Here is a 25166-nt window from a genome sequence, read left to right as displayed (position 1 = left end):
TTGCCGAGGAAAAACCTTGATGACAATTAAATAAATAACTCCATAACTATGTGAGCTCACCAGCCATTTGTTAATCAACCCAAACAGGGATTTAATTTAATGCTTTGGCCGAGGCTGGAGCTGATATGCAGATGGCGCAGAGACGGGGCTGTGTGACTGGCACTCTGGGAGCTGGAGGGGTGGCGGGTGGTGGTGGTGGTGGTGTGTAGAGGTAGGGGGAGGAGGCGGATGGAGAGGGTGGAGGGGAGGTTCTTCCACGTTCCAGCACATACACAGCAGCTCACCAGCAGGGAGAGGAATGTATCATCTGGCCCCACAACAACACACATACAAGCACTCAGATATATATATACACACACTCATTCAGTGTTCAAAGCAGCAGCGCAGGGGGTTTGGCTGTAACAGGACAGACTAAATAACATGTCTACTAACCAAGTGACTGAGTAACTGGCTGGCTGGCTGCCCGACTCATCAGCTGACTGACCAAAAGCAAAGCAGACAGACTATTTAGATTACCTAGACGGAGGTTAACTTTCACCCTTACTGACTGAGTGACAGGCAGGTTGTAAGTATGGAGACTGGATAACAAAACCACAAAACTACATCATGTTTGGTGCTGGAATGATTTGATTAACTGAGCAGTTTGAAGACTTTTGATGACAAAAAATGATGATGATGATGATGACCTGCACCTGCAAAAGTTCTCTGATGACTCTGCAATCATCGCCCTCATCACAAGGATGTCACAATGTCACAATGAAGACGACAGAGAGTACAGAGAACTGACGCAGGACTTTGTGGATTGGTGCCTGCAGAACTGCCTCCAGATCAATGCAGGGAAGGGAAGACCAAAGAACTGGTGGTAGATTTCCGCAGGAGCAGACGCCCCCCCCCAACACCAGTGAACATCCAGGGAAGAGATATTGAGATGGTGACATCTCATAAGTACCTGGGTATTCAGCTGAACAATAGACTGGACTGGTCAGACAACACTACCGCGCTTTACAAGAAGGCTGAGAGCAGACTCTATCTGCTGAGGAGACTCAGGTCCTTTGGAGTGCAGGGGGCACTCCTGAGGACTTTTTACAACACTGTTATGGAATCAGCCATCTTCTATGGAGTGGTCTGCTAGGGCAGCAGCATCTCAACAGTGGACAGAGAGAGACTGGACAAGCTGATCAAGAAAGCCAGCTCTGTCTTGGGGTGCCCCCTTGACCCCATAGAGGTGGTGGGAAAGAGGAGGATGATAGCTCTATGTATAAAGTCTTTTATCTTGTCTTTTATTTGCATTAATGTATTTTTCTGTCTTTTCAATTACTTATGCTGCTGCAACAATGTAAATGTCCCCATTGTGGGACTAATAAAGGATTATCTTATCTTTTTAGCTTATATTTTGGGATTCTGGACTGTCTAAAGAAGTCAAATTGGGCTCTGGGAACTTGTAATCAACATTCATTATCATTGTCTAACATATAATTGACAGATTAATCAACCATAGAAATAATTTTCAGTTTCATGTTTAAACAGCATTGAAGAACAAAAGTATCTAACAACTTTTGCATCATGCAGTTAAGGTTAAGTAGGTGACTTGGTAAATAAACTACAGCAGAGTGCAGTCAAACTGATGTGTGGGTTTGTGCTGAAATGATTAGCCGGCTGCTTGAGCCGATCTCCTTATACAAAAAGAAGGTCAAGACATCTCCAGACACAACAGTGTGTTGAGGGGTTGTCATGTGTATGTGAGCATTAGTGGTTGATACTTGAGTAAGAGCAGTAATTCGTGCGGAGGGAGGAGGAAGGAGAGAGATTAGCTTAACACCAGGCAGGTATCTAATGGGTAAGGGAAGTGAGGGAAAGGGGAAGGTGACGGCATAAAGCAGGGAGGGGACTGGGTTTTAAGAAAGTAGGGAATTGTGCAGTAAGACACTTGAAGAAGACATCTGTCTGAAAGTCTGTCCATGAGCGCAAGCAGCAAGCAAGAACACATGTTGCAGAGCTGCACAGGATATTTGCAGTTATCAGCCCAAACAGCCTTGAGAGAGAAAAATGAACACAGGCTGATAAAAAGACTTTTTGCAGAAACTGCACTGTCTATGTCATTGCGTATGTGTTCGTTTACAAGGACAGGGCTGTGTGCATGACCCCAACCCCAGCAGTTCTAACTCCAGTCTACTCAGACATCTTAAGGCGAATCCAGGCTCTTCAAAGCCAATCCACTTACAGTGCATTAGTCTCATTACCACATCGGAACTGGACTGGTGTTAGTGTGTGTGTGAGTGCTTTAAATACAGTCACCATCACTGACAACATAGTTGTGCTGTGTGTACCTGTAGAAGTTCACATGACGTTTTTGCCACTTATGTAATAATGAGAGAAGACTAGAACGTAGGGGAAAAAAGATTTGAAGAATCAAAGAACTGAATTCAGTTTGAAGCTGGGGCTGCGGATCGGTTTAAAGGTTTAGTGCTGGAGTAATTGCATGAGTCTGTGGAATGAAATAATATGGAGACTACAGCAGACTAGAGATGAAGAAGATGCTAGAGTAAAAGATGAGGGAAAAGGGGAGAGCTGTGCAAGAGAATGAACGAGAGAGAGAATGAGGTTGAGGCTAAGGTGGTGACAGAGAGCTGGGACAGGGCAGGGCAGCCACAGGCTGCCCAGATTGAATGGAAACCCACGGGAGTGTGGCCGTCCCTTGGGGGCCACTAGGAGATTTCACCCAGCCAGCTGCACACAGCCAGAGCCTCATGGTAGGCTGTGCTGGATGCACATACACACATGCACACACATGCACACACACGCAAGCTGCCCTGGTGCCCCTCTGCTCCCCCAGCTGGTACAGAAGGAGGAACATGCACATATAAACACTGATGCATGTGTACACACACACACACACATACATACATAGGCAACATACTGCAGGTTCACAATACTACATAACAATACATAACATTGAGTCTCAGGGGGAAAAAATGTAACCACAAGATTAGAAAATGCTTCTTTCCTCTTTAAATGTCCCTTCTCCTCTTGTCTCCCTTCTTTACTCCTGTATAGTCTTACATTTTTTTTCCTCCTTGTCTTGTCTCCTCTCCTGCAGTACCACCACGGTCCAGTAGATGGTGGTGGCTCCCTGGAGCATGGTGGCCACCGCTGTGATGGTGACACAGAGCTGGAGAGTGACTGACAGACACACAGCAGCCAAGACGCCTCTCATCCTAATCCCCCTCACAGCACTGGTGTGTGTGTGTTTGTATGTGTGTGTATAGTATACATGTATGTATATATAGATGCAAGATGGGGTCCACGTTTACAGGTGTTAGTTGGTGTGTGTATTTCTGCATCCAGTCATTCAGTCACCTTAAATCTATATATGTGTGTGTGTGTGTGTGACTATGTCAGTGCTTAGCCCTGTGTGTTGTTGGGGAGGAGGCAGGGTCCGTTGCTTCCGAAAGCACCCTAGGATTAGTGCGGTGTTAGCATATTAGCATCTTAGCTGGAGGGCTGCTGCTCAACACCACCTGTGCCAGACAGGAGGCTGTGGCTACCCAGCTACCCCCCACACCTCCCTCCCTTCTCCACCCCCCACCCCCACACACATTCACATATGTAGACACACATACACACACGCAAACAGTGGGAGGGTGAAGGTCACTTAGCTACAACGACTCCAAGCTTACTGTCTTACTGTCTTAATTCATTACTGTAACTACTTAAACTGTCTCTTTACAGGCTGTATTTATTACAACAAAGATTATTATTTTATATTCATTTTTATTTTTTGTCACACTGAAATATAATTAACTTCCCTTATTTTCAACATATTAAATTCAAGGTTGCAAGTTGGCAGTTCCTGTGACACTGGTAAACGGAGAAATGGCCAATTACAGGAAGAATCACAAATGCCAGCACACAGCTATTTTTAAAGGTACAAAACAAAAGGTAAAAACACAAGCTGAGCTACCACTTAATTTCAGAATTTCTATATAATATGGCTCTGTTACATTCTGCTACAAAAATGTATAATTTAAGGCTGCTCAACTGACTTAAACATTATTAAGCAGACACACAGTATGTGTTGTTTAATACTGACACAAGTAAGGTTTGTCCTAAAATTATGAGTCATTTGGACCAAGGAAATGCAAGACAGCAAAACATCTCTACAGATGTACTGCCACCTTTCACAACTATCAAATTCATGCAGTTTAAAGCCATTTCAACACCAAATGCTGAGTCTTTTCTTTGTATTTCAAGAAAGAATAAACAAGTAACACTAAAGAATAAAATACCCAAGGGAGCTGTTGAAATTTATAAAGTGTGCAACTAAAGACAAGTTTTCCTCCTTAATGATGTATTTCAAAGGATTTTGTGATGGCCCCTCTGCCCTTCTTGTCGGTTTCCTGCTCTGTGCTCTTCTGTTTGCAGAAGCCTGTCCTGTGAAGCAGAGCCATTAGTTGCAGGAGACACACCTGGGCCCAGTATGACCTCCTGTACAGTACATAAGGCTGGGTCAGCCACCGGTCCAGTAAGAACTCCACACACATTACACAGTAGTGGCTTCTGTTTTTAGTTTTGCGAAGATAACAGCCCATTTCTACTCAATCACCCACCACAATACTGATTCTACACACTTGAGGCACTGGTTTGTAGAGCAGAGCTGTGACAGTTCAATTACAAGATATGAAATGAAGCACATGAAAAAGAAATGTAACAAAGGAAGTTTACGTCCTGTCCTTCCTGCTAACAGAGTAAAAAAGGAATGAGACTGGCTATCAGATTCAATCTCTTACAAACATATGTATACATTAACATTAACATTATACGCTACAGTTACAAGATTTAAGCACATATTGTCACCATAAATTAGGAGGTTTATATGATGTTATTATTATCAACCAGACAGGGCAAACTCAGGTCTAAATTATAGTAAACCACATCAAGAATATTTAACACAGCTCAGCTAGATGGTCTATTTCCTCTACATCCACACACATCCATCCACCCACACACATACAGAGACACACACAAATACCAAAGCATAACATGCCATTGAAAGCACAAAGACTGATCTGTTTGGATGTTTTCTAGCATGTCAAGAAGGTAAAAATACAATACCAGCTAACCACTACAAAAAGCCCTTGCATTCAAACACCCAATAACATTAGGGATGCCATGCTGCTTGTGTTCAGAATGCAGTGGATCCAATGCGATTAGGAAATGCACACACAGCCAATGAGCAGGCTAATCAAATTGCACTGATTGCTGGTATATTGCCTCTCTCTGTTCTCTCCTTTGGACGGCATTGTGTGTTGGCATCATTGATTTCTTCATTTATTTTACAGTACATCATTGGCGTTCACATTATGTACGAGTTTATTTCCAAAGCGCTGTACATCCTTTTCTAAATATAACTATTTGCTGAAATTACACTAAAATCCACAACACAAAAATACAGTAAAACTTGTTAGAGTGTCATCACTTTCAACAAAGGACATCTTTTTTTTTTTTGTATTACAAATTGTTTAATTTTAATTGTTATTTCAGTTGGTAGGTATGAATTATGGTTCATAATCACACGAAGGAGTTGGTTTCTTTGAGGTTCCCCATTAAATCTGACATTCATATTTAAATTCTTATTCTGTTCCTTGGTGTTATTGGGTGTAGAATCATCCAATCAGAGGAGCAGATCTGGCAGCTGGACCAATCAGTCAATGAGATTAGCTGTCGATCAGAACAAGAAGGGGAGGGTCAGGAGACAGACACAGCTGTCTAAGTGTTGCCTACAACAGACAGGCAGCAAGGAGTGTGTGTGTGTGTGTGTCTGTGTGTGAGAGAGAGCGTGTGTGGTGGAGGCGGGGGGGCTTAACCAGCCCAACCCTGTCCAGTTGAGCAGTGGTGAACAGGTGCAAAGCTTTGTGCATGTATGTGTGTCTATGTGTGTAAGTCACTATTATTCCAGAGTGGTTGGCTCTGTATTATTAATTCAGAAATGCCGGGCTGAGGCTGTGGGCGGCAGCTGGCGTTATGTATGTGTGTGTGTGTGTGTGTGTGTGTGTGTGTGTGTGTGTGTGTGTGTGAACAACTTAAGACCCCCCTGGTCTTTTGTGAAGCCCCCTCCCTCCCCCTCCTTTCCAAGCATTGTGCTGTATATCTCCCTGTCTGCCTGTAAACTTATACACGCTACACACTCACACACAACATACTCCCTCAACACAAATACACACACACACTAAAGCACACCAGCCCAGCCCAGCAGGCAAGAGTAAACAATCAAGTACTATACCCCAAGTACTGTCAAGTGCACACCCACCCACTCACCCTCACCCCAAACACCCTACACGCACACACACACTTGCACACAAACACACCAGCCCAGCCGTGCCTCATTCTAAAGGATCCATTCATGTGTTGCACTGAAGGGCCGACAGTAAGTGCTCTCCACCTCACTAACTGCTGCTCTCTGCTCTCCCCTCTGTCCTGCCTGGCTACCTGTCTGTCTGTCTCTCCACCTGCCCAAGTGTATGCTCATCTGTCCATCAGGGTGCATTCACACTGGGCACATCTTTAACTTTAGTTTATACAGACAGGTGAGAGCAATGCCAACTAGTAACCCCAGTGTGACACCTCCATCTGATCTGGTTTTCAAGTGATTCCAAGCATAAGGTTTGTTGAAGGACAAAACAGAGTTGTAATACATGGTTATATGCAGATATATCACATTTATATGAATATAAGGAGACATGTGATAGGCTGCAGTTAATCATGCTTGTAAAGCACAACATCACAAAATGAAGCAAGGGCAAAACACAGCCTCATCCGTTTCCCTCACAATCAGTCATGCTCCGTCGGGTGTAACTAACATGCCTAAGTTACACTGACTGGAATCATATTTGTTTTGGCTCACCTGCTGCTAAAATCCCTGATGTCTCATGAAGACGGTTTACCAAAACACTGTGCAATAAAGGGACTACTTGTAAGCCCATGTGACTTTTGTCTACAAGCTGCTGTTTGCTTGTGATTAGGCAGTGTAACTTAACAAACTACTGCAGAGTTTGGACCAACAAAATAAAAGTGTGATCACAAGTAGTAACTGTCTGTCATGCTCTGAGGTGACAGACACTTATATATGACAGTCCATCTCAGACACACTTCTCTGCGAGCTGGTTTGTCATGCTCTAACGTCTGTCTGTGTAAGAGGCTGTTTTTGACAATGTGTCCACCTCAGCTGGCCGTCATCAGACACTCAAGGCTCTGAGACAATTCAAGAGCAGCAAAGATGACCATATATGCCATCTGCTTTGTAATTAGCATAGGACAAACATACAAATTTACATTTAAAAACTGTACATCTTTAAATCTGCTTGTTGAATTCCTCAGAAAACCGAAGCACATAACAAATTCAACTCTCAAAATCTGTGTAACAGAATAGCTAAGGTAAATTCATATATTATCAAACCCACTCTGACGTTTAGCACCAGTGACAATAATGTGAAAATGCATTGACCACTGTGGGGAAATTTAGACAAGAGGTCAGCTATAGACAACATCAACTGGAGCTGTTATGGACTGTGTCTTTGTGTCTATATGGTGTGAACATGGAACAGCGAGGTGAAAGATGTTTTGCTTTGAGAGATGGTAAATACAAGTATTCTTTACTATAGGCTAAACTCTTGATTTTATGAATATCATTAGGTGTTTCTCCAAGCTTTAAACTAAAAACTTTCTTCATCATATGTACATCCATGCTACCTTCTTAAGATGCAAGAAAATATGTGTGCTTCTGCATCATCGCTAAAATATACTGAGGAATATATCTGAAACCCCTATTAACACTGGCGCTCTCTGAACTTGCTTTGCCTAGCAAGATGCTTAATGAGCAGGCCATGTCCCAGGTCTATTCAAACTCAAGATATTGTGTAGAAACACTCAAACCACGGAGCAATATCTGAGTATGGCAGATGTTCGTCTTCTTTTCTTCTCTGTTCTCCCCCTCCACCTCCTCTCATACAGCAGTCCACGGTTGAAACTCATGTTCCAGTCGCTATGCTGTGAGACATCTGCACCTCACTCACTGTTTCTTTCTTTCTGTTCCGTCTCATCTTTCCTCTGTATCCACGCACGCGCACACACACCACACACACACACCACACACACAAAGATAGAACTCTTTTCTTGATGACAGATGGCAAGTCAACAATTGTATAGCGTCAGCCTATGAAAACACAGACACACATACCTTATGTGCCCACAAATACAGCAACAAACACCACCTCCTTGTCCTCCTTGTTCCTTTGTGCCCAATCCCCTGTCAGATGTCTTGATTTGTTTCTTACAGCTGAGTGTACGCATTAGTGTGTGTGTGTGTGTGTGTGTGTGTGTGTCCCTCTCTACCTTGGTATATTAAGCACTAGTTTAATGAGAGCTTGGTGAGGAGTGGGCCCCAGCCAGTGGACCATATGGGGGACATTTAGCCCCCTCAGAACATTGAGCCAAGCCTTGCTGACATGATTACCACTGCTCTACACTAGTGTCAGATTGGGAATGGGGAATTTTATCATGGACAGCTAATTAATGACTGAAGATTGGCAACCAGAGACGGAGGAGGCTGAGGGAGGATGAAAAATTCTGTCACTGTTTGGTTTCTTCTTCCTCTCGGTTTTTATCGGGCTAACTAACTGAGACTCTGTGAAACATGTATACACACAATGTACACACAACATGTACATGCAAGCACACATGAACACAAACAGAAGCATGTAACATGGTTACATGGAGCCGCATTTTCTGGTTGATTGAAAACAAACATATATTTGTCCTTCCTTTCCCAGAATACCCTAACGTTGATCACATTTTACACACTTGTGTGCCCCTGCATGAACTGTACAGACTGTTCCCACAGTGCATCTTTGTGAATGCATGTATTTATTCATGGCTCACATTTTCAGTGTGTCTGTGTGGCACAGCAGGCTTCAGCTAGTGGCTTAGTTAATCCTGTCAGAAACAGATTATAGGTGGGAAGATATAAATAGACTGACTGTCCCTTTAACCTGGCCACTGTGACATCAGCATGTAGCTCAGCATAACAGAAGAAAATTCAAACCAAACCCACCAAAGGCAGCCCATAGTAGCCATTTATTTACCCATGACCAAAATGACCAGATGTTTTACCATGCTGTCAAAGAAAACATAAAAACAAACTTATACCATATTGTTACATCACATCTGGCTGTCAGAACAGTTTCATATACCGTACTCACAAACAGTAATTACAGCTAATTACAGTTACACCTACCAGCTTTAATGATGTGACAGCACTATCGTTGCTGCAGTGACACTATACATTAGCTGGTTACTTATGAGGCAATAGCCTGAAACATGTATAAGGGCAGTAATATTTTAGTCAGGGTATGATGTACAAAATAACTGTTAAATATATTTCCCATTTATCAATTTAAAGAGCGGTCAGTGTGATGTATCATCTGGATTATGTCAGAAATATGTTAAACGTGATGTAGAAAATGAATTAAGTAGCTGTGTTCAGATTTACTTACAGCATGGAAGATTGGATTACTACTAAAATAGTTTTATGTCATACAGTACACTGTTGTTTGTTTTTGACCAAGAGGTCTCTCAGATCCCAAATCTTTGCTCACCTGTGCTAAGCAGTTAGGCAATATAAGGACTGGGCTGACTGTAAACTTGACTAAGTGGCCCTGCTTTACATTAGTGATCATTGTGTCTTATTGGATAACCATCAGACTGGATAATCAATTCAGAAACACTAAATAAAATCACTAGGGCCTGCAGTACCCTCAAACAGCTGCTGCCTTCATGGTCTTGACATAAGCCTCGGTAACAGACGCTGCTCTCTGAACTGATGCTCTGTTTCACAATTGAAGCAACATAGAGCTTTGTGCTACAGTAGCAGAGTGACGAAGAGAAAATGCGTCAAGGATGTAACTGATGTTTCAGAGCGACAATGGTTGTTCAGTTGCCCTTAGCAACCAGATGTAGACCACTGTGAGATTGCGCCTGTTTGAAACCACTGTGCCAAAAAAAACACTGCAACCAACTCACTCTTGCTGTATAATCATCTGCTCAGGTCAGTGAAAGTTCAACAAGCATGTAATTAAAAATCATACAATCAGCATCATAAAATAAATCTGGGCCAGAACACTTTAATTATAAAGTAGTACTGGAACAGAAAACATTCTGTCAACTTTGGTAAGCAACACAAAAGCATTTCTAAAATATATCACCACTGTGTTGTTTTATTATTTAAAGTGGAGCCAAAAGAGTGCATAATCGATTGTCTATAGCACCCCATCATGAAGAAACAGCAGTTTGGAAGGCAGTGCTTTAAACAGCATTTCCCATAAATATACTGTATTCTTTTGTAGCTTTTGAAAAAAAAAAGCACTGTTTTAGTATCATTTCTCTATAGGAAAAGGTATGGATCAATATTATGTAGACTTGGATGGCCAAAGAAACAATAAATGGAAATGTAAGACCAAATGGTATTACTCTGGGGTCCTTCTCTTGCCATCCAACACTTACACTAGCTATTAACCACTAGGCACTAATCTGTTGACCTAAATCACCCAAACCAACCCCCACTCTAACCTGCCTCCTCTAATCAGCCCAAAGCCTCCTTCAACCAGCCCACAATACCTCAAGATGTTAGACTACACATTACCCCTTTGGTCTAATCTCTGTGTTAGTACATTTAAACATAGAATCTGCTTTAACTCAAAGTGCTTTGTCAAGTAAGGACAGAGCTGCTGCTGCCATTGGATCACCATGAATCATCTAATAGTTGCCTGTGGAACTGCAGTCAATAGAAACCAGTTGATGAGAAAACTGAGGTGGGCAAGAAACCCAGGCATTCTAGGAATCTATGGAGGCTCTGACCTTAAAAAACTTCCTTCTAATAACACACTGTTCCCACAGTGCATCTTTGTGAATGCATGTATGTATTCATGGCTCACATTTTCAGTGTGTAATAACATTTGACAACATTGTCATATTTTAGTAGGTGTTAAAGTGGAACAATATATATGCAACAATTGGGCTATACCAGGGCAACTGAGATAATACACCAGAAATCCACAGTATGTTACCTAATAAGGTCTAATAAGTTTGGTTTAAATGGTGATTTACAGTATATTAGCATATTACCAAAAATGGGATAAAACATAATTTTTTATAAATAATACAATATGTTTGGTCCTTATTATCAGTGATCAGATGTGGTATACAGCACAGTATACTGTATACACAGTTTCAAAAAAGGAAAATATTTGTGTGAAGTGAATTTTAAAATTTTGGATTTTGACATTACTTTTTACAGTGGGGTGATTGTGGATATAATTCAATAATAATAGCAACAATAATAATGATAATCAAGTAAAGTGTGTATGTGTGAATGCATGAGCATGCATCCATCCAGACTGTGATCAAATGTTTGAGGTCAGCATTTCGATGATCCTGAGCTACAAACTAATCCCATTACTCAACCTCTCCTCCCTTCACCCCTTCCCTCTTCCTCTATCCAGGTTTTCCCCCTGCAGCGATCAGCACTCCATTCATTGATCCATTCATTCATTTATCTGAGACTCCCTCACTCTACATTAGTTCATTCACTCACCCTCCATTAATCCATCTCTCTGTTGCATGGCCTTTACAAATATGCTTCCTACCACTTACCACTGATCTTATTGACTGACTGAGTTTGCAGAGTTGTACAGCTTCAGGCTATTTAGCTCAGAAACTGTACACTGCAACATAACATTTCTGAACTTAGCTGTGGGTACATATAAGTTTAAAGGAGATAAAACAGATAGTGGTGAGCTTTCTTTAATAGAGGGTCTTATCATTTCTGTTTAATTTTGTACTGTACTCTTACTTTTTTTTAGTCTCTATTGCATTCTTCTTAGCCTGCAGCCTAAATTATAGTGTCAGATAAAACAGGTGTGTTTTTATATAAAATTCTTGCCTGCTGCAGCTTCAATTTGTAGTTGAATTTAATTTAAGGGGTTTATTAACTCATTTTTTTACTTTGCAAAACAAAAATATTACATTCTTATTGAATACTAAGGTGACACTCTCTCTGCTGCCTGTGTGTGTATGCCCCCCATCTGTCTTTCATTCATTTTCTGTACCCGCTAGTTGCAGGTCTCTTCTGCATTGGAAAGTTGTCTGCCTCTGCTCTATGCTGGCTGTATCTGTCACAAATCATTGGTCTCTCTGCCTGTCCTTCCTGTGCTGTTTGTCTGTAGGCTCTGCAGACTAGTCTGTCTGTTTGCACTGTTGCTGTTGGTCTGTCTGACAGTCTGGCTGACTGCCATTCTCTGCAGTGTAGAGTGAGTCATTCTTAGGACAATGGAGACAGTTTGTAAAGCCACACTGGAGCGTACACTTCCTCCGGATGTGCAAGAGGATGCCATTCATAACAAAGCCTGCACTGTCTGCTTGTCTGCTGCTGTCCTGTATATGATTGTGAGTTTGAGAAACAGAGGGGATAAAAAGAGGAGTGCAGGGAGATAGAAGGAGATGCATAGATAGACAGAGAGAGAAAGAGAGCGTGAATGGCAATAAAAGTTGTGTTGACAGGCTCTATAACAGAGGCAGGACAGAGGAGGAGGAGAGGAGGGATGGGGAGGAGAGGAGAGTAGAAGGGCGACACAGCAGACAGTAGCGGCGGCGGCAGCAGCAGCAGCGACTGGTGATTGATATCAGAGATCTGGCACTGCCACCTGATCCAGCCAGCCAGCCAGCCTCCAGCAACACTGAACTCACTGAACTCAGTGAGCCAAGATGGCTGCCTCACTGCACTGCACCCGATGAACCCCACAGCAGTCTAACGTATACAGTATAGCACAGACAGTTCCCAAAGGGACTGAGGTGTGGAGATTGATAGTACAGAGGAAAAAGTATAAAAGAGGACAGGTGTGTTGTTTCGCATTTAAGCTCGATGTCTATCATAACAATCATGGCAAAGATGCATTAAGTGACAGGTCGGGACACATAAATAGACTCAGTAAAATCAGTAAAAGCAGACATTGATTATCTAATGAAGCCACCTCCTGACTGTCTCCACAGTGACAGAGCCTGTGATCAGAATTCTGTTTGTTATGGATGTGATTTGCAAACAATCAATGTAAAGCTACAGGGAGCACGAGCAGAGCAGAACAGATATAAAGATGCACAGCCACAACAAAACATGCAGGGCAAATATTTCAGTCAATCTGTGCAATGCATAATGCCAAATACAATATCAGATCAGCAAAAATGTTCCAATAGCCCCCAAAAGCCCCCTAAATGTTTACCCAAAATGATATTTAAGAAATCAATAATAATAATTTCCATTGCAGCCTCCAAAATTATTGAACTGCCAGAAGAGGAAAAATGAGAAACGCTCCCGATTACTGAGATGTTGATTCTAATATTATTAGATGACTGTGTTTGATGGAATATGGTCGTTATTTGTAGTGGAATGTCTAGTATGATTCAGAGTTTGATTATAATCCTGTGCAAAGGGGGCTTTAGAACTAACCATAACCCCAAATACAATGTGTACACTGAGAATTAAAATCCATGTAGTACTAATTTCTCTGCAGTTGAAGAGTAACTTGCCTATATCAGCTATATTGAGTGCAAGTGCCAAATATAACAACAATCCATTATGTGATTTCACCACATAAGCTTAATAATATTTTAATTTGTTTCATTCTAAATATCTTACATTCTAAAGGATGTAAAGCTATACATGGCTATCTAACAACTTAAATTAAGTAATTTGAGTATCTTATTGACTTTATATGTTTGATTGCTTGAACCCTCCGGGGTGACAAAGAATCATTAATCTTAGATTTAGAAAATGAGACAGTAACAAGTCTTGCTCCACTCTCACATACCTGTATCTAATCTAATTCATAGTTTTGGTTGGAGACACTTCTGGGGGACAGAAAGTATCAAAGTAAAGATGATGGTGTTCTCCCCGTCTCTCTCCTCCAGTGTTTCTCCTCCTCTCCTCCCTCCTGGCCATCTGTTGTGCTGACTGCTGTGTGGGCTGATGCTGGTGGAGGAAACAGTATCCTCGACTACACTGGCTGACTGTGCCCTCTGTGGCCTCACATGGGCTGACAGAAGGTAAACTCCTGGCCCAGGTGGAAATGAAGTGGAGTTCACTTCAGATTATGATTTTTAAGGTGCAATGAAACAGGCTTCTGACCTCTGTTGACAGAAAGGTCGGCAGCATCTGATTTCACCTCTAAACCCATCACCACAACACAATGCCCTTCCAAGGCTGTACCTGTAACCTGTAGCTCACAGCGATCCACAAGATTTTCCAGTATCTTTCATTCAAAATATCCTTTTAAAAATGATAAATGGAATAGTATGTTTCCAAATATTGGTTATTTTGGCCTCCTTGCAAGTCTGCAGCTTTTATAACAGAGTCTGACAGATTCTGGTATTTATGCACTGTTCATTATTTCCAAAGATAAAGACATGATGCAGCCGAATGCACTCCCCACTCTGACTTAATGAAAGGAAGAGGCAAACCATTGCTGTGGTAGTGAGCAAGTGAGCACTGAAAGGCTCGGTCATCTGAGGACACACTGTGCAGGATTTTGCTGAGGTGATGTTCCTGAGGTTTGTCTCTGTGTTCCAAGATGATGATTAGTGGTTGGTGATGTACAGACCCTGAGTTCATACACAACAGATCGAGATGTTAGCTTTTTATGCTTTTGTTATGTGCATGCATTCAAAAACCATGCAGAATTTTTCTTGTTATAGTAGATTTTACGTCAGTAGCCCATGTAAAGAAAGCCTTCAGCATCCACTGACATATTCAAGCTAATCAGTGTACTGTATCTGAGAGTGAGTGTGGCAATGCGTTGTACACATCTGTCATGTTTCACCAGTTGCTCTGATGGCTTGTGGCTTGTCAAACAAAAGCTACACTCTCATAGACACACACAGTCCCTTCGTAAATCATGCAATGAGCCAAGTATACCCATGAGGACGCATGAGCAAGAAGTCATCACCAATACTTTGCACTATGGATGGGAAACACTTTTTTTCAATGAATCACTTCACTTGTAGTACAACACAGACTTTAAGAAACATTCAGAAACAACCATCTCATGAAATCCTAATCATCTCTATCAATTACCCATTATGGTCGAATAATGGTAAAATAAACTCCTGCACCAAGTTGCCACAACTGTGCAGCCATTGGTAGGAGTCATTAACTATTTATAATTAATTTATCCAATTGACACATAGACTCCTTATGACTTCCTGACGTGTGGATTCATTTATGCTGAGGAGCATGTGACTAGTGTAAAACCTCTGCACAAACAACAGCATCATTAAAGCATCTTGGTCGGCAAACATAATTCTCTACATACAGCTCTTTTATACCTAAATCATGCATGGGCTGTTTATTCTAAAGGGGTAAACGGCAAATCCTGAACTGCCAGACAATCACATCAAAAACAAGAGTATTGCCCTGAGAAAGACAATATTGAAATAAATGTCTCTTGTGCATTAAGTCGTCAATAAAATGATAAGATATCACAGCTTACTTAAGAAAAACCTCTGCATGAGTACAACTGGGGAAAAAATACGCATTTTCTATAATCTATTAATTATAATTATAATATAGTTATAATTTAATAACTTTTTTTGGCAACAAAATTGTACCATATTGGAAGCATATACTTAACAGCTGTTGTAGACCAGAACTGCATGAAGAAAATAGAACTAATTCATCTGACATAAAATGATTAATTATGAGATTACCACAAATACAACCTGTTTTAACAAGCATCTACCTGCACACACAAACAAGAACAGAGATAATATTACTCTGACTTACCCCATCGCCAACATGAAAAGAGTTAGATACATTGGTGCTCATTTAATCTACAAGGTTTAATAGGGAAACAATATACAAGAACTCAGCACTCGCTCATTTCACAAAAGTTTTTCATGACTGATTTCACTAAAGGTCTTACAGACTAAAAAGTTTGTAAGCATCTCTCTCTCCCATACAGAGAACTTTGCTCCCTTCCCATCAATTTCCCCCGTCTTTCTTTCCAATCTTGCACTTATTCAGTCCTTTAAGTTCTCTTCTCTACCATCATCATGTTGTTCAGTTCAAACCAAAACAATGCAGGGTCTTAAAGACAGTCAGAACACAACTATGTAATCTTATTAAGTACAATGGATTTGTGCGTGCGTGTGTGTGTAAAGGTTTCACTACCTTTCTCGGTCTCTCCCACTGTTTCATTTCAGTAAAAAGCCGTCTAATGACTAAGACTGCAGTCACGACCTGGACAGTGAGTCAGCACCCCGACCCTGCTCCTCTCCACACACACAAATAGAGACAAAGATTTAGCATATGATGCAGACAAACATTCATATTCCTGACACAAACAACACCCCCCCCTCCACTTCCCTACAACCTCTATCTCTCTCACACACTGATGAACACTGGTAGCGCTGCGTCGTGACTGGGGGCGATGTGTTCCTCTTAATATGCACAGACGACTGTCTGAGGATCACACTGGCATGCTGGCACACATAGACAGAGATCCTCCCCTCTATTTCAGCACTACAGAGTGTACTATATTTGTGTGTGTGTGTGTGTGTGTGTGTGTATGTGTGTGTGTGTGTGAGAGAGAGAGAGAGAGAGAGAGAGAGAGAGAGAGAGAGAGAGAACATCCTCTCTATGTAGTAAGGAGCACTCTGCTAACCAACATGTTCTCCTGCTGTGCCATAGTGGTAGCCTACATTACCCAAAAGCCTGCAGTCTGTTATGTATCCATGTCACTTCCTGTTCTACAGTTTGTGTTACACATTCCTAGACACCATCACATAGTCAGGGGGGGATGATGCTGATTGGCCTAAAAGTTTGGAAATCCCCCTTGTTCTACTCCTGAGGCTCTCTCTCTCTAAAACACACACATTCACATACACATGTACTTGTGCCTGAAGGAAAAAGCACCAGCAGACGCATGACCCCATGAAATCACAGTTTGTTAGGAAATAAAAATTGCCCTAAAGAGCCTTATAGTTGATGCTGCAGTCATCACAGACCTTAGGTTTTTGACTGTGTCTGGTTCAGTCTGGTCCTGCCACAAATGACTTTTCACCTGTTGCAGCAACCACTCACTGAACATAAGCTTTGAGTCTGAGAACAGGGAAGTAGCATCCTTGCTACATGTTCTTCAACTAGTACATTTTTTTCTGATTTCTCATTCACTTGGTTGTAAACAGGATGTGTTGTCAGTGTCCCCCCTTGACTCCACCCCAACCAACTCCATATCATATGACTCTCAGTGACACTATTCATGGTTTTATATTAATTTAAGACACAAACTATATTAAACAATACCTCAGAGAGACAGAACTAACTTGATTTCACAGATTAGTAGACACACTGGCCTGACAGAACACTATGCACCAGCAGTGTAACTACAGGCCTGGTATATGTTATCAACTGCACACACACTAATGCATACAAATACATGCACAAAGCCATGCTCACACTCTTTTTCAACCACAACCTGACTGTAGCACACAGAGGCTTAGCAAACAAACTGCCAGACAAGCTTATAATAAAGAGACACATCCCTATGGGGGCAAACGCACAGACGTATACACTCGCACACTTGATAATCAGACATCCATGTGATCACACACACACACGCACGCACTCAATCGCAAACACTCACATTCTCACACTGGCACATGTGGACAGCCACGACCAGGCCCTCAGTCTAGACAAGAGGTAGAGAAGAAGAGAAGAGAAAATAGAGGCAGAGAGGAGGGGAGTAGAAAAAGAGAGGTACTTGATGTACTTACCCCGTTTCTGAAGCCATCCCTCTCTAACGATGGTGACATCGCTCATGGTTCCTTCACGCCGAGTCTGATGCCGCTACACGCCTGCTCCACAGAGAGAGAGAGAGAGAGAGGGAGGAGGGGAGGAGAGGAGGAGAGGAGAGGAGAGAAAGAGAGGGAGAGGAGGGGGGGGGGGGGGGGGCAGGCTCTCCCAGCCTCCGCGTCACTCTCCCTCCCTTCCTTTCCCGTTTACCCTCTCGTTCGCGCAGTCTCTCTCTCGGACGCACACACAAGCACACGCTGTGGTTCTGTGTGTGTGTGTGTGTGTGTCGTTTTGCTTCCTGTTGTGGCTTATCTCCCTGTCTCCCTCCCTTCTTCTTCTTCTCCCCCTCCTCCTCCACCTCCTCCTCCTCCTCTCTCGTTCCCTCTCCAGACCTTCCTCCTCACCAGCAGTGACTCAGCCTGGAAGGAAGTGAAAGGAGAAAAAAAAGAAAGAAAAAAAAAAAAGAAGGCATGGATTTATTTTTCTCCTCCTCTGCTGCTCCCTCTCTTTCCCTCCAAAGCCCTTTCATGCAATCTGACAAGACAAACAACTAGTTATTGTGAGGACAAATGCTCCCTCCACTCTTCCCCCACCCAATCATACACCCAGTTCCTCTTTCTGTCGCTAACACTCTCACTGATAAACAGGATGAATTATTGCAGGGCTTTTGATGAAGTAAAAACTGACCTTGATTGCCAAACAAACATCCCTGAGCTCTACCTCTCATTCATTCATAGATCTTTTTGTTCTGGTGAGCAGGCTGTGCTGTGTGCAAAAGCCAGTCTACCTTTCTGTACTTGCTATATTTCTGCATGTCAAATTATTTTGTCAATATGTATATGTGAGAGAGTGAGTGAGTGTGTGTGTGTGTGTGTGTGTGTGTGTGTGTGCGTAGGCTGACGTCTGTATGTGGGAGGTGGGAGAGCATCTCAGGACTGTGGAGTAGGGCTTGGCTATAAATAGCAACAACGGCAGTTAGGGATGCTCTCACACTCTTTCTCTCTGCCCAAATCTCTGCACCTCTCGGTCGTCTCACTCCCGCTCTCCTCTCCCTCCCTCCCTCTCTCTGCATAGCTGCTGTTCACCTCAAATGCACCCTACTACACTGTATTACACAACACGCAACAACACTACGCTGCTCAACCTGAATGGAGATCAGCACTACGGTAGCTAGTGCTAGCCGTTGTAGCAATCTAGCTGGAAATCAGTATTCAGATCAGCTAGTGTCTGCGATGCCGCCAACTCTTAAAAAGACTGCAGCGTCATAACGAAGGGTGGAAAAGACCTACAGACGTACTCACACACAACCTAATAGGGTGGTATAGGGCTTTTTTAAATGTTGATGCAGCAGAATAGTGACCCATCTGAATCCAGCTTTCACTTACTTTACCCTTGTTTTTTTCAAAATGTGCCCCCTCCATATGCTTACTTGCCAAAAGTATGGGTTTGATTAATCAGGATTAAGAAGAGGTAGATGGATGGATCTTTCCCCACCCAAGCAAAGAAATAAAGGTTTTAGTAAGCCCAAAATAAGATGTCACTCACGTTTCAAGTCTTTGATAAGGACTAGATAAGCCAAACTGCCAACAAATTGTTACTGGGAAAAAAAAAAAAGATTTCAGTGTAGATTGAGACTGCAACTGTTTATTGCTGGGGTCTTTTTTACCATATGAGACTGCACCTTGGACTGCAATGAAATTAAACATCAACAGTTTTGATAATCTACTACATGTTGAAGTCATTACTAAAATAAATAAATAAAAAAAACATAAATACTATAAATTCACTGTTTCCTGCTTCTTGTATAGTGTTATATAATTATTATTATTTTTATTTTTTTTTGGTATTTGGTATGTTGGTTGGAAAACTGCACATACTCGAGGACACCTTGGGATCTGGGAACTTATGATGGGTGTTTTTCACTTGCATTTTAAAACTAAATGACTAACTACAAAAATAAATAAACAGATCTGTCTATCAGGAAAATAACTGTTAGTTGGACCCCTACCAGTATCTATGAAAACTTTTCATCCCTCTTGGACTTTTGCATGTTTTATTATTTTACAGCATTGAATCTAATGATAAGAGCTGGGTATCAATTCTCAATATGTCACTGTAGCATCAAAAACTATCTAAAGCTGCCATCAAATAGTTCCTGGTTGTGGATATATAAATTTTACCAGTTTTAGTCTATTATAAGTTCCTTGCACAGACAGAGCAATGTTGTAGAAACCAAGTTTATATTTGTAGAAACTAAAGTATAGGGTAAAAAGTATTGTTCTGGTACTAATACCAAAACTTGGCTGTTGTATTAACACCGATTTAGAAAACAATTCAAATGATACCCAGTCCTAGCAATTACATCCAAGGAGATCGAATCCTTTTTATAGGCACTGTGCAATTCTGGATTAAGCTGTAACACTGCAGAGTAATTCAATGAAGCCACGGTTAGCTTTAACCTTAATCTGGTCTTGCATGGCCCTGATCGCACTTAGTGGAGGAGAGGAGAGGAGAGGAGAGCAGAATGTCCAGACAGTGGCAACCCCTTGTCACCAGGGCAGCTGTTGCCATGGAGACATCTACTGCCATGATGAACCAACCATGCCAGGGGAAGCACCTGCCAGACAACATTTATTTCATGATATTTCATTCCAGAGGCAATAACACAGGACATAAAACGACAAGGAAAGGGAGATAGTGAGGAAAAAAACACATAATCACAGGAAATAGAGACAGATATGAAGCAAGGAAGAGAGAGACAGAGAGAGAGAGAGATGGATAAAAAATGGATACAGAGGGCAAGGACCAGACAGTCGGCTACCCCATCATTAATCAGTCTAGATGTATGAAGTGACACTGCACGGCAATGGATTTACTCCTCACTAGGTTTGGGGTGTTTTAGAGGTACTTTTCCCAATCTGTATTCCAATTTCAGTTTTTTATCCTCAATGTTACTGAACATAGAAATTAAGGACTCTACAGGACTATGTTATGGCCTCCGGTTTTTATTATTTCAGTCACATTTGACAACAATTTTAGAACGGGCCTGAATACTATAATACCCATGAACTTCGGCCATCATTGCCATGGAGAATTCACCTGCGATTCACCCCAAATTTAAAAGTAAATTGATTTAAGCCACAGATTTTCTTTTCAGTCTTCCCTTTAGCTTCCATCCACTGTTAGCTGCACATATAACAAAATTTCAAGCTCAGTGATTGGATGTCTCTTGCCCAAATGCAACTTGGGCGTTGTAGTTAACTAGTTCGTTATCTACCTCAACATTTTTATGTACACGTTTGTACCATAACCTTTTTTAAATCAAAGACTCAGATATTTTCTAATGCAGCTGCTCTTCTTTTGTACTGACAACTGAGCTGGGAGAGTTTCATGTTGATCCAAGCTGTAGAATTGTTCCAACTGTGAGTCACATAACATTGTTTATGGGAAAAGTGAATGGGACTTTTACTTCTTTAACCAGGGGCTCCCAAAATAGTCTGTCCCACTTCCCAACACTATAAAGGATGGCAACTTAAAAAAAACAAACAAACACTAACAACACAAAAAACACAGTGGCACACATTAAGCATGACCAGGCCTCTTAATGACCTTTGTCATTTACATTTATAAGCCATTGTTACACTGCTTAACTTTCTGCTAATATTACAGTGGTAAAGAGGACCAAAAGATTGAGAAATGATTTTGACTACACCATCTGACAGCTGACAGGACCAACATATCTGGCTAAACATATGAGCTCTTTTCCTTATCTTCAAGGATGCCATCTGTGGGTTTGCATGTTTTCAGCAACAACTTTCAACCATTCTCCAATAAAAGGTTGCTAAATGTTCTGATCAATCTAATCTGTCATACAAACTCTTGAAAATATCAAATTACTGCAAAATTACTGGTGTGCCTCTTTAGTACAGATCATGTACAGGGAGCAGGACACTACAGTAGAGTATCTACTATTCATAGATACTGTGAGGAAAAAAACATGGTGTACCTGCCACCCTCGTATCAGGACAGTACACCTCACCTCATTTCACCTCCACTCACTTTACCCCTCCTCACCCCAAACTGTGGCCTCACACAAACCCTTGCTGACATCAGCGGCAGTGAGCCCACAAGCTTCTTCCTACAATGCGAGCCAGCCTCTGGCAGGACCTCAAGTGTTACAATCCACTACCACAGTGTTTTAGCCACATTTTTCAGTCATCCATTTAATGTACGTCTGACAGAACAAATACGTTTCTATTTTAATCAATACAGTGGTCTACACAGGCCACCTAACAGCATGTGTTTCACAAGCTATTACACACTTAGGATTCAAGTCTCTTTTTTCCTGTTTTACGCACTTAAATACCATGACTGCGTGTTGGGCTGTGAACACTGCCAAAACGCAGGTGACCACACGGCAGTAGAGTTGCAGACCACATCATGTGTATATGCTAATGGAGGATAATTAATTTTGTGAGTCATTTTTTAAGCAAAGATATCAAGAAAGCTGGTACCAGCCACTAAAACTGAGTATTATCCACTTTTCTCTGTTTTCAATCTTTGCAAATTGAATATCTTACCTCTGTTGGTTGGACAACACAATCAAAGAAACATTTTTATAGACTTAAAACTGTGAAAATGTTCAGCAAATTAACTGATAATGATAATAATTGTTAGTTGCAGCCTTATGTAAGAGAGTGTATCTTAGGTGTGTAGTCCATATAAGAGGAAAATACAAGAGATAAAAGATCAAACACTGGCTTTGTACAAATGTGATTTGAAATAGTACTGGACAGTTTTCAATACTCAGTGTTACCTACATTTCAGCATCATTATCTCTAAACCCATCATTATCATCATCATTATCATGAACAATATTATTCTCTGCCATGACTGTGACATACTGTCTTTATCATACATGTGGACCTGTGTGCAAGGCTGGATTACCAACCAGGCAAAGCAGGTAACCTCCCTGAGCCAAAAGCCTTGGGTTTACAAAATATCATTTGAGTCCACATAATTTTATTAATTACACAATTCATTATCACAGATGCTGGGTCCTTCAATCCTCCACCAAGCAAAATTCACATTTGAGAAGCCAGTTTCCTTAACAAATCATTGATCAATTACCAAAACTGCTGCCAATTTTTTGTCAATCAATCAATCAGCTAATAATTTTCGCTTAAGGCTACTGGTTGGTTTTTGGGTGCCTGGGGAAATAATGAACCTTTTTTGCCCCATGGCCCTTTGGAAGGTTTTTCTGGCCATGCACTTGTGCAGTCACAAATCAAGTCAGGCCTAATTTGCTGTTCCTCTCTACTATAGTTATGAAAATCAACATGGTGAATGTGAACATGCAGGACACGCAGTCAGTAAAGGATGCAGTATTGAGATCAGTTACTTAACTAAAATGAAATACCAGATTATAGTACTCCATTACAAGTTAAAGTCCTGCATTCATAATTGTACTTAAGTAGAAAAATAAAAGCATTAGTAGCTTAATGCACTTCAAGTATCAAAAGTAGATGTACTCACTGGGGACAGATTATCACGTTAGCAGCATTTGACTGCTGCAGGTGGTTGAGATGGACATACTTTTTAAAGTATTTCAAATATAACTGAAACAAATGATAACTAATGATTGATCGGCTGGTGATACTTTGGAAAATAGTGAGAAATGCCATCAGAACTACACAAAGCCCAAAGTGACAGCCTCACAAAACCAGTAGTCCAAACATCAAAATAAAATTAAAAAATCTAATTAATGTATTAAAACAATTAATAGAGAAAGCAAAAAATCCTCACAAACAATTATCAGTATATTTGCAGATTGATTTTCTGTTGAACAACTAATTGAGTCATTGTTTCATCTTTACTCATATTGTTGGGCAATCTATAACAAGCATCATATTTTATAAGCTTTTCATATGTCTGGTAGGAAAAAGCTCAATCTGTAAAGGAGCTAATAGATAAGAGATAAAAGTAGTGGAGCAAAAAATACAACATTCTCCCTGAAATGTAGTGCAGAAGAAATATAAAGTAAAAACTGTGTGCTATATGAGTAGAGTACTTGAGTAAATGTACTTAGTTACACTGCAGCACTGCATCATCTACGTCACTGGCGGTTAAGCTGCAGCATGTTGCATGTTCCATGAGTCTTAAGCATGAGAATAATAATATGAACATTACCCTTTTTCTAAACAGGGATGCAGACTGTGCTAGCACTAAGCATCATTACCAAGTGATCACCACCACCTTACTGACATTATTGTGACATAAAAACACATTATCTAGCGAGCTTTAATGCGGTTTATGTTATGTTTACTGTGACAAAAGTGCGGCTAGCTGACAGCGTTACCTGTGGCTGCAGGTGCGTTGGTATTCCCGTGCACCTGCTGTTCATAAACCGCTCGTAACCGTAACGGAAAGCTATGCTGGACTGCAAGCTAAGCTACACCGTTAAGTGCTACTCAACCGTCGCAGTTTGCGTTGCACCCCGAGGCAGAAATTAGTCGTTAAACGCTTCAAACGAATTTCCAAACGGATTTCCGAGAAGCTACGAAAGCTACCGTTACCGCAGCCAACGGTTGTTTTGACTTTCAGGAAAGCTGGTGACGTCAGCCAGAGAAACTGCAACCCCCCTTTTCTCTCGTGCATGCGCACAAGCATACACGTACACACACAAACACGCGTATCCTACCGTCTCACTTCGTCCTGCCGTTTTCGGTTTTAACTGTTTTAGCTCGGCGTCTAGTTCTCCTCCTCCACTTCATCCCATTCCCACATCCCGTGTGCCCGTGCCGGCTAATACGCGTACCATCGCGAGAGTCAGGTGTTAGGGCTGTTTATCTGTGGCAGCCGGACGGGAAGAGGCCTCAGCAATACTGTTGGATGTCATGGAGGGAATGGTATGTGGATGTGTGGAGACGTACACTGTTACACAACGAGCCCCTGAGCACAGACATGCGAAAGATTACCCACCCCTTCCACTTAACATCATTTACATGTTTTGAACCTCTTTTTAAAATTCTTTTGCATCTCTGTTTACTCTTTTTTTTCTTTTCACTGTGGTCATTGTGCACATCTTTGAAGGTATTTTGTGTCTACTCATACTCAATTTGTATCTCGTTGTGGTAGTTTTTTGTCTCTTTGTACATGTTTTGCATCTCTTTTAGATACTTTGTGTCTCCTTGCATTCATTCTGCATCTCTTTACTTGTTTTGCATCTCTTTGTGGTTGTTGAGCCCCTGGACCTGTGCTCAGTAGGCCCGCT

General features: G+C 41.5%; 1 protein-coding gene across 5 annotated transcripts in view; it reads right to left on the bottom strand.

The window, feature by feature from the left end:
- The window catches only part of akt3a (v-akt murine thymoma viral oncogene homolog 3a), a 51143-nt gene extending 26380 nt beyond the window's left edge, over positions 1-24763 (bottom strand). The window contains exons 1-3 of one of the 5 annotated variants that reach the window (XM_018697012.2): positions 24594-24763; positions 17875-18312; positions 3061-3150 (exon numbers count right to left, since the gene is read on the bottom strand). In XM_018697012.2, the coding sequence (XP_018552528.1) occupies positions 3061-3150; positions 17875-17920 (136 nt within the window). In that variant the 5' untranslated portion in view covers positions 17921-18312; positions 24594-24763. Of the gene's footprint in view, positions 1-3060; positions 3151-16270; positions 17163-17874; positions 18907-24251; positions 24521-24593 lie in introns of those variants that run through there. The other 4 variants (XM_018697011.2, XM_018697014.2, XM_051076458.1 and 1 more) reach the window with 4 other exon arrangements.
- Positions 24764-25166: the final 403 nt, after the last annotated feature.

The sequence above is a fragment of the Lates calcarifer genome, linkage group LG16_LG22, assembly GCF_001640805.2.
Source record: "Lates calcarifer isolate ASB-BC8 linkage group LG16_LG22, TLL_Latcal_v3, whole genome shotgun sequence".
Taxonomy (NCBI): Eukaryota; Metazoa; Chordata; class Actinopteri; family Centropomidae; genus Lates; species Lates calcarifer.
This window is presented reverse-complemented; position numbering and strand designations above follow the sequence as displayed.